Genomic DNA, 17,295 nt, shown 5'->3' on the forward strand with positions numbered 1-17,295 from the left:
GTTCTCCAACCTGAGGGCAAACAGGACGGAGTTCTAGACATACACTTACTTATAAAAAGGTGAACACAGTTAGGTATCTCCCCAACCCGTCCGCAAGCCCGCTGGAGTCTTGAGAACCCCATTTTAGGTCTCCTTAAATAATCTTCTCCTTTTAGCAGCCCTTATTTCTGCTCCAACGACGCATTGGAAGGGGAGCGTTGGGTGGCATTGCTTGCCTTGAGAGAGCCATGGCTTTCCTACTCCTGGGGGCAGGAACCACGAGCAAGCAGTGAGCATCATCCCACGGAGTACTTTACTGTTGTGGGCAGAGGTGTGTCCTGTGGCCTCCCAGACAGGAGTTTTCCAGTATCCTCGGAGAAAATTCTCTGCCTGGGACAACCTGGACAGGCTTTGCCACCCTGGATCTGGTACAGTCAGAGAAGGGGTGTCCGGGCTTTGCAAACCCTGGGATCAAGCCCCATGGCTTCCCGCTAACACCGGGTCATTGTCCAGCAAAGGTGGTCAGAGGTGCTGAATGTTGTCGTGTTGCCACAGGCTGAGCTGCTGCAAACCTCTCACTGTGAGAAACGTTTTCTAAGAGAGATGATAGTGTTAATAAGGAGCACGGGCTGGGCCGTCAGACTGCCTGCATCTCAACCCTTCCTTCCCCACGGGTGAGCTGTGTGACAGTGGCCAAGTGAGCCCCACCTCTCTCAGTTAAAGCACTGAAAATGTACTTAGCACATAATAAACATTCAAAATCATAGCACTTAGGATCATGGAGTATTTTATTGTTTTCCAGAGTATAAGGCACTTATTTTGTAATGTGTTTTTTTCTTTAAAGAAAAAGCAATCATAAGTGAGTACATTGGTAATTATCTATTATCAGAATGATACACACTCATCTACAAAATCAGTTCCTAACTTCTTCTGAACCAACTACCATTAGGGAATATTGGTGGTTACTTAAAAAACGGTTAGAATTTCATAGGATTCCCTATTCTTAGCATATCTTTGCTGTATCTTGAATCAATTGTTTTACATATTAGGTTTCTGGGGAAGGAGACTTAGCCGTTTCCTTTCCATTGCTTTTAATTTAATCCATATCCTCCCCCAAATAAAATGAAACAAAAAGTTACACCTTTTACTGAACTGCTGTTCCTGACCTCCTCAATCCACACCTGTTGTAAAGAAAAATGGAACACAAATCAAGACTGCAGCAAAGTCCTAAAATAAGGGCATTCTAATTTTGAAAAATTCTAATTTTCTTGTGCCACACAGTGAAGAGCTATGGTGCATCACGGATCTGTAGTATAATTAACTTCTCATCTTTTTTCCTTATGAATTTACATATCCAATTATCTTCCTATTTAATGTCTCACGGTTTTGCCACATTGACTAAAACTCTGTAACACGAAAGTCTTGTGGTTTAATGGACTTTGCAGCCCATCTGTATGCGTATGCCAGCATACTACTGCACGGCGTTGTGAAATATTCCCGGCAGGACAGACAGCCCAGGCTCCCCGTCTGCCAGGGTGACGGACGAGATCGCGCCATGGTCAGTGGCGGTGGCAAAGCAGCAGCAAAGGAGATCACGTAAAAATGACACTGATTTCAAACCGCCCATGCTCCTTCGTCAAGGGATACGGTGCATTTCCTCAAAGCCAGGGCTGATTTAGATGATGGGGCCAAAAGCTCCACTCCTGCCCCACCAGAGTCTCTGCTTTGCTCCCTTGGAGAACTCCGCAGCAACTCCCACTTGCTCTGTCCAAGCGGACACAGCGAAGAGTCTCATAAGCGGAGGGCCACTCCCATTCCACGAGGACGCCAATCTGCAGGGTCGCCACGCTGTCAGACGTGAATGTGAACGAAGCCAGGGTGTGGGGCTTCAGTTCTAGTCTCTGTGATGAGGTTTCTACAGATGGCCCGTTCATGTGCCGAGCAGGATTTTCTTGTCACCCAGAAGGCAAGTTCAACTTTGACTTGTACCGACCGCGTTGTCAACAATGCCAGGAGTCTCAAAATTTAGTAGCAGATGTGGTCTACCCAGCTCCTTGTAAAAGCAAGCCTGCGTAGCTCTAATGGGTTACAGTCATGTGCTTTGTTAGGAAGGAAAGGAGATGACCCGTGTTTTGCCTAGCACTTTGGGAGTTGTGACCACAATTTAGTACGATCGGATGCGACCTGATCACAGAATTTTCAAAGACCACACTTGGCTATCAAGGTAGGATGGAGGTCGACAGGTAGACATTTATCACATGCTAATTCACAAGCAGAGCTGAGGGACACAGCACTCGGAGAATTTATTCAAGCATCCAAGCAGAGAGACGCTAGAATCATTTATTCTTTTATTTTCCAGTTCCCCCAACTCCTCTCTTTTTTAAAGGGAGGGAAGCTCTACTTTGAATACAATTTAGGATAGGAGGAGAGGACCCAGCTCTCTGATTTATGCAAAAGGACAAAAATCCACACATCGGCTTGGAGTACTTTTACGTTTCAACAAGGGACGGTGTGTACCTGCTGCTTCTGGTAAAGTAAAAAACCAGGGGAAGTGAAACACGAGATCGCCAGCCACCATCACTTTTCCTTCATCAGGCCCATGAGGTCATCTTCTATCCCCTTCTCACTCAGCTCATCCAAGCTGTAGTAGCGGTGAACGATTTTCTCGGCAGTGACCACGACGACTCGGAGCCCGTGGGTGTCCTGGCCCAGCTGGCATCCGATGGCAGATGACACCACCATGTCCAGGTTCTGGTAGGTGCCCCCGGCATTCCTATGGTAGTGGCCTGAGAACACAGCTGTGACACCTGCGGGGGGAGGGAACAAGACATTAGGGGGCCAAGGATTTCCATGTAGGGAACTTGGGGGGCTCCCCTGTTTTCTTCTGGGAACAACGCGGTATGTTATTAAATTAAGTGTGTAATATTGACTCAGTGCCTAAGAAATGAGAAGGCAGCCTCGTGACATCCACAATCCTTTCAGGGAATAATTCATCGATATAACATATTAACACGTTTGTTATAACCGGCGCAAGAAAGTGCCAGGGAACAAAGGGAGAAAAGGAAGATAAAGTGAATGACTTTGGGAGAGATACAGGAAGCGGAAGGAAATATTCTGAGGCCTGTTATCGACAGCCACAGGAGACAAGTTAAATGTCTACAAAAAATCATGTTTATGGGGTTCTAATCAAGAGAGTAGAGCATGCTCAGCATTTAATGTACCTTCTCCTCCCCACACTCAAGAGTCATGGTGGGTAAGATAGAAAAAAAAAAAAAGACCAAAGGACAGAAGTCGCCTCAGCGCCGAAATAAAGAGCTCTGTGGATGAGAAACTAGACAGAAACGCAGAGTAATGAGCGGGGTTGCAGTATTGCTGGGAATGAAGCTCCTGTAGGGTAACAGAGACTGAAAGCAGTTTCTGTGAGATGAGCAAATAAAGCCCGGCCCCTGTTTGGAGAAGGGGTGGCCTGGGGACCTCTGTCTATGGAAGGAGGATGCAGAAAACCGTCGCTGTCTGGGGCCCGGGCAGTGGTGTGCAGGTGTCTTTAACAAGTACTCCAGAAAATAAGAGAACCGATCTGTAATGCTCACTCATTTCTGTGGGTGAATGCTCTCGTCATGGCTGCTATCAAATCACCCGCGTGATGTCACTGACCCAGACGTGGGAAAACATGCGGTGAGCACATCACTCTGTGGCGCCTCTTGCCACACAGACACAAAAGCCGTGAGCAACCTGGCAGCATTGTAATAGCAATAGGTAGCAAGGTAATTAGAAAAGAGTCAGTTTTGAGTATTTACTACCTTTGCTTTTCAATAGAATTTATTCACTGGTGAGTTCGGAGAATTTAATTTTTAGTAATTGTTGTTTGACAATGAGCTCACAGAATTCCTTAAAATTTAATCACTGGTTTTCGTAAGCTGGATAGGAGGAGCTGTCTCGAGCACACCACTGGGCTGGGGCTTGTAGCGATCTATGGGTCTAGGAAGGAAGAACAGACATAGGCTCAAGTCTAGGAAATGAGACATGTTTTCTCAGTGTTACCGTGGGCAAGAGCCTTCCAGCTCTACTGTAAGACCTGGTTCCAAATGGGGCTGGAGTGGAGAAGCCCAAACCACCAGGCAGGAGGAAGCTATTCAAGAGAGAAAGTGAAGGAAAAACCAAAGAAAAAAAAATTACGACTTACTCAAATTGAACCTGGAAGAAAATCCCACCACCTGTGAAGAAATCTCATGCTAAGTAAGACAGTCTACAGACTCCTCAATCAGGAATATGAATTCACTCCAGATGAAATGAATGATATAAAACTGCCTGACAAATACTTAAAATGAGTATGTTTAAGGCATCAAAAGGTCCTTGATAAAGGACTAATATCTACGGAAAACAACATGTTAGGAAAGAAAACAGGCATGAAAGAAATGAGAATAATTGGTAACAAAAGCTCAGAGATAAAAGACAAGCCATTAAAATATAAAACAAAGACAACTCTCAATAAATGGGATAAATTCTAGACGGGAAACTGTTTAGAGAGGAAATCAGTGAATTAATAGGCAGAATGCAGGCAGTGAACCAAAGACAACACAGAGACCCATACACAAGCAATAAGAACACGCAGTTCAAAGAACCCACAGAATGGATTAAGAGGTATCAATGGACGCTTAAGAGGAGCTGGAACAGGAGAAAGGAGGAAATGATAGTAAGAATAACTTACAAAGGAATGACAGACAGCAGACACCCCTAGCAATAACAGAATCAAAGAGTGATACCTTCCAATGCTGAGGGCAAGCAACTATGAACCTCAAATTTTATATCCAGCTAAACCATCATTCAGATTGAAGGGCAAAATAAATACATGCTGAGGCATATAAAGAGTTTACCACTTCCAAACCTTCACTGAAAGAATTATTAGGAAATCTGTTTCAGCAAGGAAGGGATGAAATTAAAAAATAGTGATGAGCAAACACTAATAAATATATTTTGGTAAATTTAATTAACTACTGATTTCCCTTGAAAAAACTATTTTTTAATGTGAAAATGAAACTAAAACTCATGAATGTCAGGATGGGAAGTTCAATGGATAATTAAAGTGCATGGGGCGCCTGGGTGGCTCAGTCGGTTGAGTGTCCGACTTCAGCTCAGGTCACGATCTCCTGGTCCGTGAGTTCGAGCCCCGCGTCGGGGTCTGGGCTGATGGCCCAGAGCCTGGAGCCTGCTTCCGATTCTGTGTCTCCCTCTCTCTCTGCTCCTCCCCCGTTCATGCTCTGTCTCTTTCTGTCTCAAAAATAAATAAACGTTAAAAAAAAAAATTAAAAAAAAAAAAAAGTGCATGAAAGTTATTGTCATGTTTGGAAGGAATGCGAAAATAATAAGTAACTTTGTATTTGCTAGGAAAAATGCATAATTAACATGCTTCTTAAAAATGGGCACAAGCAACCAAACTAAAAATAGACAAAGTGTACCTTTCAAAACTTTAAGGTTTTGTGCTTCAAAGAACATTATCAACAACGTGAAAAGATAACCCGTGGAATGAGAGAAAATATTTGCAAATCATATATCTGATAAAGATCTAATATCCAGAAAATATGAAGAGAAGAATATGAAAACTATGAAAAGATGTTCAATGTCACTGATCATTAGAGAAATGCAAATCAAAACCATAATGAGGGGCGCCTGGGTGGCTCAGTTGGTTAAGGGTCTGACTTTAGCTCAGGTCATGATCTCACAGTTTGTGAGATTGAGTCCTGCATCGAGCTCTGTATGGACAGTGCAGAGCCTGCTTGGGGTTCTCTGTCAGCCCCTCTCTCTGCCCCTCCTCCACTCACATGTGTTCCTTCTGTGTCAAAAATAAATAAACTAAAAAAAAAAAAACAACATAATGAGATACCCCTTCACATCTACTAGGATGGCTATAAACGAACATGGAAAATAACAAGTGTTCACAGGGATTTGGAGACATTAGAACCCTCATATAGTGCTGGTGGAAATGTAAAATGGTACAGTCATTCTAAAAAACACTTTGGCACCTCCTTATAATGTTAAACATGGAGCTATCACGTGGACCAGCAATTCCACTCCTAGGTATGTACTCAAGAGAAATGAAAACACACAGCCATGTACGAACGTGTGTGAATGTTCACAACATTACTCACAGTAGCCTAAAAAGGAGCCTACATGTCCATTAATCGATGAGTGGATAAACAAAATGTGGCACATCCATACAATGGAAGATTATTCAGCTGTAAAAAGCAATGAAGTGAAAGAAGATTCTTGTATGTCAGGGGCTGGGGGAAGAGGGAAAGAGGAAGGGAGAGTGACCACTAACAGGCACAGCATTTCTTTGTGGAATGGTAAAAACTGTCTAAAAACGGTCTGGAATCAGTGATGATGGCTGCACTATTAAAACCAATGAATTTAGGAGTGTCTGGGTGTCTCAGTCGGTTAAGTGTCTGACTCCAACTCAGGTCATGATCTCACAGTTCGTGAGTTGCAAGCCCCATGTCAGGCTCTGTACTGAAGCCCAGAGCCTGGAGCCTGCTTCAGATTCTGTGTCTCCCTTTCTCTCTGCACCCTCCCCATGCCCCTTCCCCCTGCCCTCGTTCATGCTCTCTCTCTCTCTTTCAAAAATAAATGAATATTAAAAAACCCACTGAATTTGTACTTTAAAAGGGGAAATTTTATGGTATGTGAATTATATAATACCTCAATAAAAAATGCAAAAAATAAAATGTGTGGGATGAGGAGGAAGCTAGAATGAACCATGGCGTAGTGGATTGGAGGTGGAGACATCAACAGGAATTCATGTTTACCTTAATATCAGATGCTAAAAACAGACGAGGACACCCAGAAACGTTTATAGAGGTGTACAGACACAGGTTAGTAAACAGGATACGTCCTTCCCAGCCTAGAAACAAGGGTGCACACTAGCAATGAGCACACCTAGTGTCCAGATCTTGGTTTCTAACACCATTCTCCAGTAAAAGGAGATGCAGATCCTTGGAGAAGTGACTGACGTAGGGCTCGGGCAGGAAATACACAAAATGAGCCTGGAGCAGCTTGTCAGGCCAGAAAGTAAGGAAGTGCTGAAGTTCTTAAAAGCTCACAACAATGGGGCGGGGGAGGGGGTGTCAGAAGGGACAGAGGGGTCAACTGAAAGAGCTCCCCATAGCCAAAGCTTAACAATTTGAGCAACAGCTAGTGCTGAATTATAACCCAAAGTATAAGAAATAGAAATCCATGAGTCTGTGTTAATATAAATAAACATGTAAATGTGGGAAAAAGGGACGAATCTCCCATAGAGAATAACAAATAATTTACTTAGATATTCTTCCCTCAAGCAGGGGGAGCATAACTCCCCACCCGTAGGTGCGGACTGTGCATAGGGACTTCAGTCCAAGAGTAACTTTATGGTGGAGACACTGACCGAACATCAGCAGGGATGACAGAGTCAGGTTGACTGCACGCACGCCACGATGTACCTTGACGACGGTGATGAGAACGGCACTTTACATCCGTGTGATCTTCCTTCCCCAAACCCAGGGCTCCAGCCTGAGAAAACCATCAGACCCATCCCAAGAGAGGGACATTCTATAAAATACCTGACCAGTACTTCTCAAAACTGTCAAGGTCGTCAAAAACGGTCACAGCCAAGAGGAGACTAAGGAGGTGTGATACAGAAGCGAGGTGTGCTATGCTAGATGGGATCCTGGAGCAGAAAATGGGCATTAGGTAAAAAGTAAGGGAACCTGATTATGGACTTCATTAATAAAAGTGTTATCGATATCAGCTCATTAATTGTAGCAAATGTGCTACTGGTATAAGACATAAATAACGGGGGAATCGAGGTACAGGGCATGTGGGAAGTCTCTGTATTATCTTTGTAATTTTTATGCAGATTTGAAGGTGTTCTAAAATTTTAAAGTTATTTAAGGGGAGCCTGGGTGGCTCAGTTGGTTGAAAGCCTGACTCTTGATTTCAGCTCGGGTCATGATCCCAGGGTTGTGGGATCGAGCCATGCATGGAGCCTGCTTAAGATCTCTCTCTCTCTCTCTCTCTCTCTCTCTCTCTCTCTCTCTCTGCCCCTCTCCCCCACTTGCATGCTCTCTATAAAATTTAAATAAATTTAAATTCATTAAAAAAATACGGATAATTTCCAAAAGAAAAAAAAAATGGAATATGTGACTTTCAATCGGCAAAGAGGTGGGGGGAAAAAATCACAATAACTACAACAAACGAAAAAAAACCAAACACGGAATTTTAAAATGTTACAGACACCAAATGCTGGCTCTGGTGCAGAGACACTGGATCACTCCCACAGCGCTGGTGGGAATGTAAAGTGACACAGCAACTCTGGGAAACACTCTGGCAGTTTCTTACAAAACTAAATGTGCATTTACCGTTATGACCCAGCAACAGAACTCTTTGGGATATTTATCCCAGAGAAGTGAAAACTTAGGTTCAAATATGTGTACACAGATGTGTTCTACAGCTTTATTTGTAGTAGCCGGAAACGGGGAACAACCTAAATGTCCTTCAGTGGGTATACGGTTAAACTGTGGCACAACCACATCACGGAATACCACTCAGCAATAAAAAAAAAAAAAAAAAAAGGAATGATCGACTGATACACACAACAACTACAACAGATAGCGAGGCAATTATGCTGACTTTGAAAAGCCAAACTCAAAAGCTTCCATCCTGTGTGATTCCATTGACACAGCATTCTTGAAATGATGGAAGTGTAGACACAGCTGCTAGGAGTGAGGCACAGGGGTTGTAGGGGTTGGGAGTGGGTTTGGCTATAAGAGGGATCCTCGTGGTGATGGAACCATTCGCACTTAACAAGGATTCGAAAGGGCTGAAGGAAACACGTTCAAAAATGTTGACAGCAGCTCCTTCTGTTTAAGAGGATTCTGGGAGAGTCTGCACAGAGCCCTGTGACAAGAGCCGCCGTGTGCTCACAGTAGGAACGGAGACCCACCTGTGGGCAGGTGTGGCCATCTGCCCGCTGAGGTCCACGCCTCAGGATGGGAAGGAAGGGGACCCAGGTTCTTCTGTTTAGAACAGCCGAGGGTGGCGAGGATCAGCGAGTTCCATTTACCGTTATCAGGATGCAAACAGATACAACCCATCTCAGAGAGGTGCTATCTTCTCACGTTCCCTGATGTGTTCCCCTTGACCCAACACCAGCAATTCCATTGAAATGCCCGGAGAAGAGCCCACAGATGCAGATGTGTTGTGTCTGGAGGCATAAATACATAGTGCAGTGTTTGTGATGCTCATTTACAGGAGACGGGATGGATGACGGGTGTATTTTACACAAGAGGTAGATTTACATGTGCTGGCATTGACAGTCACCAAATAGGTTAAGTAGGAACAGCAAGATGTTAAAAAAAAAGCATCGTGTGATCCTGGTTTTGTCGAAGAGAGCACATGCGTAGGAGGGTTTGTGCGCACTGGTCTGTATCCTCCAACCCAATGGGGCTATGTTCCCACTGCTCCCACGGGTGATTTCATGGAGACGGTGCGGGCGGGGGGGCGTGCTGGGATTAGTGAGGGGGCATCACCTTCTACTCTTTATTTCTGTGGTACAACTTTACCAGTGATCATGAACACACACGTCCAGGTGACCTGAACAGCGTGGTGGTGGCATGCCAGGTGCCCCGGGGGGGAAGGGTGACAGTAGGGAAGGGTGGAGGGGCCACCACGCCAGGGCCTGAGCTTGTGGGTCAGAAGCTGCGGGTGAGACCCTGGGTTGGGCGCCCAAAGGGTCCTCGCCACAAACGGAGGTTTGGACAGTCCTGGCCACACAGACTGGAGGACCGTGGACAAGGACCGTGGACGTGAACCTCTTCCTCGCCTTCCTGGCCTTTCAAAGCTGTGGGGCCTGGGCCATCGGACCCACCTCAGGGAGTTCCTAATGGCCAGACAGAAACCACTCAGTGTCGTTCTTAATTGGTTGTGTACTAGATTGTGTGCATGGAATTTGGCTCTTTCTGCCTAATTCCTAGCTGCAAACTGTAATATTCTGGAAGGCATGTTTGGCAATTTTAAGAGTGGCTCGCATTGGCCGTAATTAGCTGTAAAGACTCACCGATGATCAAGTTTCACGCCATATTTATCGGCGCCCACAGAGACAAGAGCATTAATGGGGACCGTTCGAGTGACCGGAGGGACGGACTTTCAGAGCGGATCTCTGAGGACAGCTGGGCTGGGGGGGCGGGGGGGGGGGAGCTGCAGTGAGTGTGCTATCCATCGTCCTGCTGCAAGCCCCTTAAGGCTCACCATTTATTGCTAATGTCCCAAGCCACAGCCAATGTGACTGAATGATGATTCTGGCATTAGCAAGGATGCCTAAGAGAGCTAGCGATAACGATGGGGGAGTCTGTCGGTGAGCAGGGCCATCGTGTTCAGGATGTTCTCCCCTCTGGCAAGAGATTGTCTCCACCCCCACCACTGCAGTTAGAAACTTCACATCTTGGAGGCCTGAATAAGAAGCTGTGAGATATGGCCACGGAATAAGGGCACAAAGGGACGGTCAAGCAGAAGGCTAAAGTCTGCATCAAAAAGGAGGAGGGTAGGCCTAACTGTCCTTCCTGCTGGGTTCTGGTGCAGAGTTTAAGGCTCTGGGACATTCCTGGCTGGCCCAGAGGCGCGTGAGAGACCCTCTTCTTGGGCTGGAACCAGAACCAGAAGCAGCCTGGTGGCCGACAGATGGAGCTTCTATTTCCCACCTCCTGGCAAGTTCAGCAGTTTTGAACCCAGATCATGTTCTCCCAGTCCTGCCTCAAGTCAGGGCAGTATTGAGGCAGGATCAGAGTGGCTCAGAAGCAAGGACAGCCACAGGACGCTAGGGCCCTTCCATCCATCATCTCGCTGAATCGTCCCAACGGAGGCTCGAATCACCGTTTTTCAGAGGAAAAACCCAAGGCCAGGACAAGGAACAAAGAGGCAAAGTTACACAGCTGGGAAATGGATGTCAGAGCCTAAGTTCTGAACTGACCTTGCAGACTCTGTTTCTGTTCTTTTTCTTTTTGTTTATTTGAGTGAGAGAGAGAGTGAGCATGGGAGGGGCAGAGACAGAGGAAGAGAGAGAGAGAATCCCAAGCAGGCTCCACGCTGTCAGCGGGGCTCAAACTCATAAACCCGTGAGATCACGACCTGAGCTGAGATCGAGTCGGAAGCCTGGTTCTGTTCTTTGGGGACCTCGGGCAGGGTATTACTGACCCTTGAGAGCCTCCGTTCCCTGGCTTGTGAGACGAATAATGAAGAGGGCTCATGGGTGGCAGGGAGGTTTAAAGGAGAGCATGGAAACAGGTACCACAGTAGATACTCCTGAACCCTCGGGGCTCCGTCTCGGGTGGGGTTGGCGGCTGGCAGAGGACACAGACACCACGTGCTGGCTCTGCCACGTGGTCTCCTGTCCGAGTTACAATCCCCTCTCATGCCGACAGGCCATGAGGACCCATTTCTGCTTTTCTATTAGCCTTTGATGGGGAAGCATTGATTCACAACTCAACGGAGGTAGGGGATGCATTAATAAATCACAGTTTCCTTGACGGGGGATTGATTCTAGTGGTGTTTTCAGGAGTTGGGCAGAGTTTCCATCCCCGCTATTCATTAGTCATCTGTGGCCGACATGCTTCTACAATTCCTTAATTGACTGTTACGTATGGATTGTTTTTGAATTATGAACTGCTGTAAGGGGATGACAAGCATCTTCTTAAATTACCACCAGAGGAATTCCCAAGCAAAAGGCAGCCCCTGTGCATCAGGGGAGGACCACTTCTGTGGCATTCACTTCACGCTTATTTCTCCATGGTATCAAGTCGCAGAGATGGTATAAAAGCTATTTTTAAGCTGTCTTGATTCAAATTCATGTCAAATCAATTGGGAAGGGAATGCAATCTCCATGTAATTTAATATTCGAATACTGGAAGTGTGCCTCAAATCAGTCAGGAAATCAGGAGGCTCCCCAGTACAATTCTAGTATTAAGAACCAGCTTCCTGAATGCCTTAGTGTTACTTAAGCCTGGAAAGAGTGAACAGATTTAAATTGGACGGCTTTTGCTTTTATCCTGAGTAGATACACTTTTATGAAAATGTTATGCATCCTTCACATCGCCGGCTGGAATAGTGAAAATTGTGTTGTAAATCATTAGTCACAATTCCCATTTTTCCTGCCTCAGTGGTAAGGAAAAAAATGCGCTGGAAGGAAGGAAGGAAAGAAAAGAAAGAATGAAGGAAAGAAGGAAGAAAAGAAAGGAAAGGAAGAAAAGGAAAAGAAAAAGAAAAGGAAGGAAGAGAAAGAAAGAAAGAAAGAGAAAGAAAGAAAGAAAGAGAAAAGAAAGGACAAAGAAAGAAAGAAAGCAAGCAAGAAAGAAAAGGAATGAAGAGAAAGAAAAGGAAGGAAGGAAGAAAAAGAAGAAAGAAAGAAAGAAAGAAAGAAAGAAAGAAAGAAAGAAAGAAAAGAAAGGACAGAGAAAGAAAAGGAAGGAAGGAAGAAAAAGAAGAAAGAAAGGAAGAAAGAAAGAAAGAAAGAAAGAAGGAAAAAGAAAGAAAAGGACAGAGAAAGAAAGAAAAGGAATGAAGAAAAAGAAGAAAGAAAGAAAGAAAGAAAGAAAGAAAGAAAGAAAGAAAGAAAGAAAGAATCAGTAGGAACATACAGAAAACAGGTGCAAATAATCCCTGTAGCTGAGAGGCAGGCCTTGAGACAGTGATCCCTGCCAGCAATTGGCGGCCTGGGGTGGCCCATGTGGCAAAGGGGCAGAAATATGTTTCTTCAGCAGGGCTGGGAGGTGCAGCCACGAATCTGAAATCAGGGTACGGTCCACTACTGGGTCAGGGTTTTGAGTTGCCAATTTGGGAATTCTAGGTTCCTCTAGAATCACTTTCCTTACATTTCACTGGCACGCATCTCCCCAAATGCCCGAGAGCCCGTGGCCCAGGCCGGCGAGGGAATGTGCAGGAGGGGAAAGACCAGCTCCACAATCTCTGGGTGAAGCTGGAGGCTGTTTCTTCTGCCAGCTCGGGGCAATAAACACTTGTGGAGCTCCCCCTTGGTGGGAGGGTAGTGAGGCACACAGAATGACCATTCCTAGCAACTGAACGCTCAAGGCCTACAGCTGGATAGTAATATAAACAGCTATCCATAATAAAAGGCAGCAAGTGATAAGTGCACGGTTTGCAGTGTTTTATTTACTGAACGCCCACCCTGAGCCGAGAACTATGCTTATTATGTATCGTTTCAGTTAAGCTTCACAAGGACCCCCATGAAGACACTTGCTCCCTTTTGCAGGTGAGAAAAATGACACACAGAGAGGTTAAGGGACTTGCCTGGGGTCACAGAGCTAGGATTTGTGTGACCCCACACAAGGGTCAGGCTGACTCAGAAGATGTTCTGTCCATCACCTTCGAGGTACAAAGTGCCAAGGATCATGACACGGCAGGCCCAGTGAGAGGGCTTCCTGGAGGAGGTGGCTTTGACCTAAACACACCCTCCACTTCTGCCGGTTCTTTGTTCACATCTGTCCTGGGACTTGAGGTAGGATAATCATTATGGTGGTAATGACAGTGATAATAAGCGGTGTTTATGGAGCGCTCGCTATCAGACACTGTTCTGAAGAGCACTTTATGTGTTCTCAGAAGGCGTAATCCCCACAATTTCCCTACAAAGACGGCATGGCTAGTATCCCAGTTTGGCAGATGAGAGGACAGATGTAGACACATTTCACAGTTTGCCTAACTCAGCACGTCCCCGGCAGGGCTGGGGTCAGAACCCAGGAGTCTGGTCCAAGTGGAGGGAAACTAAAAGCCTGTGAGAGACGGGGCACACGAGGGAAGGACAGGAGTTGGGGTGCTGGGAAGGCAGGGGCAGGATTCCCTCGCTATGCCTTTGAACGCTCCCCAGTTGTGCGATATAGAAGAAATTCTTTTTATTTCAAGCTTCTTTATTTTGAAAGAGAGAGAAAAGGCGGGGGAGGGGCAGATAGAGGGAGAGAGAGAATCCCAAGCAGGCTCCACGCTGTCAGCACAGAGCCCGACTCGGGGCTTGATCTCATTAACTGCGAGATCATGACCTGAGCCGAAATCAAGAGTTGGATGCTTAACTGACTGAGCCATGCAGGCGCCCCCATGGGGGAAATTCTCACGCACGTCCTCCAGGGGAGTGCATGGTGGCACCAGGATTCCAGGTCAGATCCCAGCTCAGCTGGAGGCGAGGGGGCTGCACTGAGGGCTGGCCGAAATGGAGACGGGAGGTGCAGACTCACGTCTGCATCCTCCTCCTCCACGTGGGGAGCATCAAAGCACCCCGTCACTCCCAGTTTCGGCCTTGTGTGAATTCAAGCCTTCCAATCCCCAAACTCCCATTGACCGAAGTGGGATCTTAAAGACATTTCCATGGAACGTCCTCTGGGGATCGCCTGTACTTAAGTGACCTGGGGTCCGCCAACATTTTCTGTAAAGGGTCACATAGTATTTTAGGGCCATGCAGTCTCTGTGTAACCACTACTCAGCTCTGCCCTTACTTCATCGCAGGGAAGCAGCTGCCATTCATAGTTATGTAAACACATGGGCATGGCTGTGATCCAATAAAGCTTTATTAACAAAAACGAGAGGAGGGTCGATTGGAGAAAAAAGCTTACCATCTTGAAAAACAAATAAATTTGGGTGATCAGCCATGGTTTCTCAAAATTCTCCAAAAATTAGAAGTTTCTTTCTGTACTTCTCACAAATCAAGAAAACAGTAATTTATAGTTTATAAAACTAAGAACGCCGTTCTGGCCAGGGGAGACGATGTATTTGCCCTGCAGAGAACACTGCTTTAACGAACATAAAAGTTATTCTATTAGCAATTACTCAATTATTCAATAAACATGAGCATCTATCCTAATGGTCAGAAAGAGACTTCTATGTTTACTTGAAACTAAGAGTGTCTGCATCCTTCCATCTAAAACAGTAACTCAGACCTGAAACATTAAAAAGACTCTGTGTTGACAAGTTTTGCTTGAACTTAAATAGCTAATGGGCTGATACAGTAAGTGCATGTACCAGTAAGAGAAATGACAGAATTTAACCAGCATATAGCTCACACTCAAAAAATATAAGTATATGCTGCTGAATTAACTTTCCAGGTGTCCTTTATACAGACAGTGTGGGGTGGAAATAGCTCTAAAGTGGCCCTGCTTAAAGGAAGCATAATGTGAGCCTCTTGTGTAATTTTAAATTTTCTAGTAGCTGCATTTTAAAAAGTAAACAGTGACAGGTGAAATTAATTTTAGTTACGTATTTAACCCAATATTTAAAATGTTATTCAACATAGAATCGATATATAAAATGTTACCAATTTTACATTACTTTCATACCAAGTCTCGAAAATCCAGAGTGTATTTTATGCTTAGAGCCCACCTCAATCTGGACCAGCCACGTGCGGGTATGACACTGAACAGAGCAGTTCTGGAGGGGGACAGAGGTGGAAATCCAATCCCAGTGTTGGCGCTTTTTAACTGAATGGCTTTTGTTTCATCATCTGAAAGATGGAGATAATAAGAGCTACCCTGCAAAGCTGCTGCTGTGAGAAACAGCTATTTTGTGCCTTGCACACAGTAGGCTCCTGACAATTGAATGCCATTATTATATCAATTACTTAAATGACTGAATAGTTCAGTAATAGAAGCACTGAATTATTAATATCATACAAGGCCTTTTTGCAGAGCAAAAATAACCACACCACATACACAAACAGACAAAAAATTTTAAAAAGTAGCTCTAGGATCAATAGTTCTCAAATTTTACAAGGAAGGTGAACTGCTGGGTCCAAGCATAGCTCTACTTTTTTGGTTCAGCTTCAAATGTAATTGAAGAACCATAAACTTCACATATTCGATCAATTTGAACACACGTAAACACCTAGAAACCATCACCAAGATCAAGATCACGAACACACCCATCATTCCCAAAAGTTTCCTCGTGCTCCTCTGGAATCATTCCCTCCCAACGTCCTGCCCCAGGCCATGTGTGACCTGCTGTTTCTATAGATTAATATGGATTTTATATAATGGAATCACATAGTATGCACACATTTTTGGTCTGGCTTCTCTCATGCAGCATGATTTTGAAAGATTCATCCACATTATTGGATATATATATATATACACATATACACACATACACACACACACACACATATATATATACACACACACACACATCCAATATATATACCAAGAGTTAGTCATGTATATAAATATATATGTATATGTATACACACACACACACACACACACACACACACACACACACATATACATACACACACACACACTGAGAGTTCATCCTTTTTATTGCTAGGTACTATTTCATTGTATGGATATCCCATAATTTGTTTACCCATTCAAAACTTCTGATGGACCCTAGGGTTATTTCCAGAATTGCCTCAACATTTGATGAAAACGGATTAACCGTGTATGTTTGGGTTTATTTCTAAACTTACTTTTCTGTTCCACTAATCTGTTTTTCTTATACCAAATGCCAGTTTTGATCACTGTAGGTTTACAGGTAGTCTTGAAATCAGGTAGGGTAGGTCTTTCAACTTTGCTCTTTTCTTTCAAAACCATTTTGCTATTATAGGTAACTTGCACTTCCACAGAAATTTTAGAATCAGCCTGCAATTTCTATCCAAAATAAAACTACAGGAAGTTTGATTGGTATGCTGAATCTACAAATCAATTTGGGAAAAATGCCACATTAGCAACAGTCTTCCAATCCATGAACATGGTCTATCTTTCCATTGACTTACATTTTCTTTAATTAATCTCAGCAATGTTTTACAGTTTTTAGGGCTTAAGTCTTACAAGCCCTTTGTTATTCCTGAATATTTTATGTTTTTTTGGTACTATGGCAAATTGAATTATTTTTACAATTTCATGTGACAAGGGTTTGTTGCTGACATATAAAAATACAATTGATTTGTATTTCTATTAACCTAATATCCTGAGACCCTGCTAAATTCATTTGTTAGTTCTAGTAATTGTTTTGTAAAGTCCTGGGATTTTCTAAGTAAACAATCATGTCATCTGCAAATATGGATAGTTTTATTTCTTCTTTTCTGATTGTTATGCTTTTTCTTGCTTTTCATTATGACCAGAATCTCCAATATGGTGTCACATAGGAATGGTGAAAACAGGCAGCTTTTCCTTGTTCCTGATCTCAGGGGGAAAATTTAGTCTTCCATGTTCCCGTAGTTTTAGACTTTTGATATTACTGTCAAATTCTTCTTAAGGAAAGAAACCAACTTAAATTTCCACAAAGGGTGTGAGAGTC

At 44.3% G+C, this 17,295-nt stretch overlaps 1 protein-coding gene across 2 annotated transcripts in view; it reads right to left on the reverse strand.

Annotated features, from left to right (window-relative positions):
- Window positions 1-749: 749 nt before the first annotated feature.
- CPPED1 (calcineurin like phosphoesterase domain containing 1) overlaps window positions 750-17,295 on the reverse strand; it is a 104,040-nt gene continuing 87,494 nt past the window's right edge. For both annotated transcript variants that reach the window (XM_019468622.2, XM_019468621.2), the window contains one exon: window positions 750-2,786. In XM_019468622.2, coding sequence (XP_019324167.1) covers window positions 2,557-2,786 — 230 coding nt within the window. In that variant the 3' untranslated portion in view covers window positions 750-2,556. The remainder of the gene's footprint in view (window positions 2,787-17,295) is intronic.

This window comes from Panthera pardus, unplaced genomic scaffold, assembly GCF_024362965.1.
Source record: "Panthera pardus isolate Hobbes unplaced genomic scaffold, ASM2436296v1 HiC_scaffold_5, whole genome shotgun sequence".
Classification (NCBI taxonomy): domain Eukaryota; kingdom Metazoa; phylum Chordata; class Mammalia; order Carnivora; family Felidae; genus Panthera; species Panthera pardus.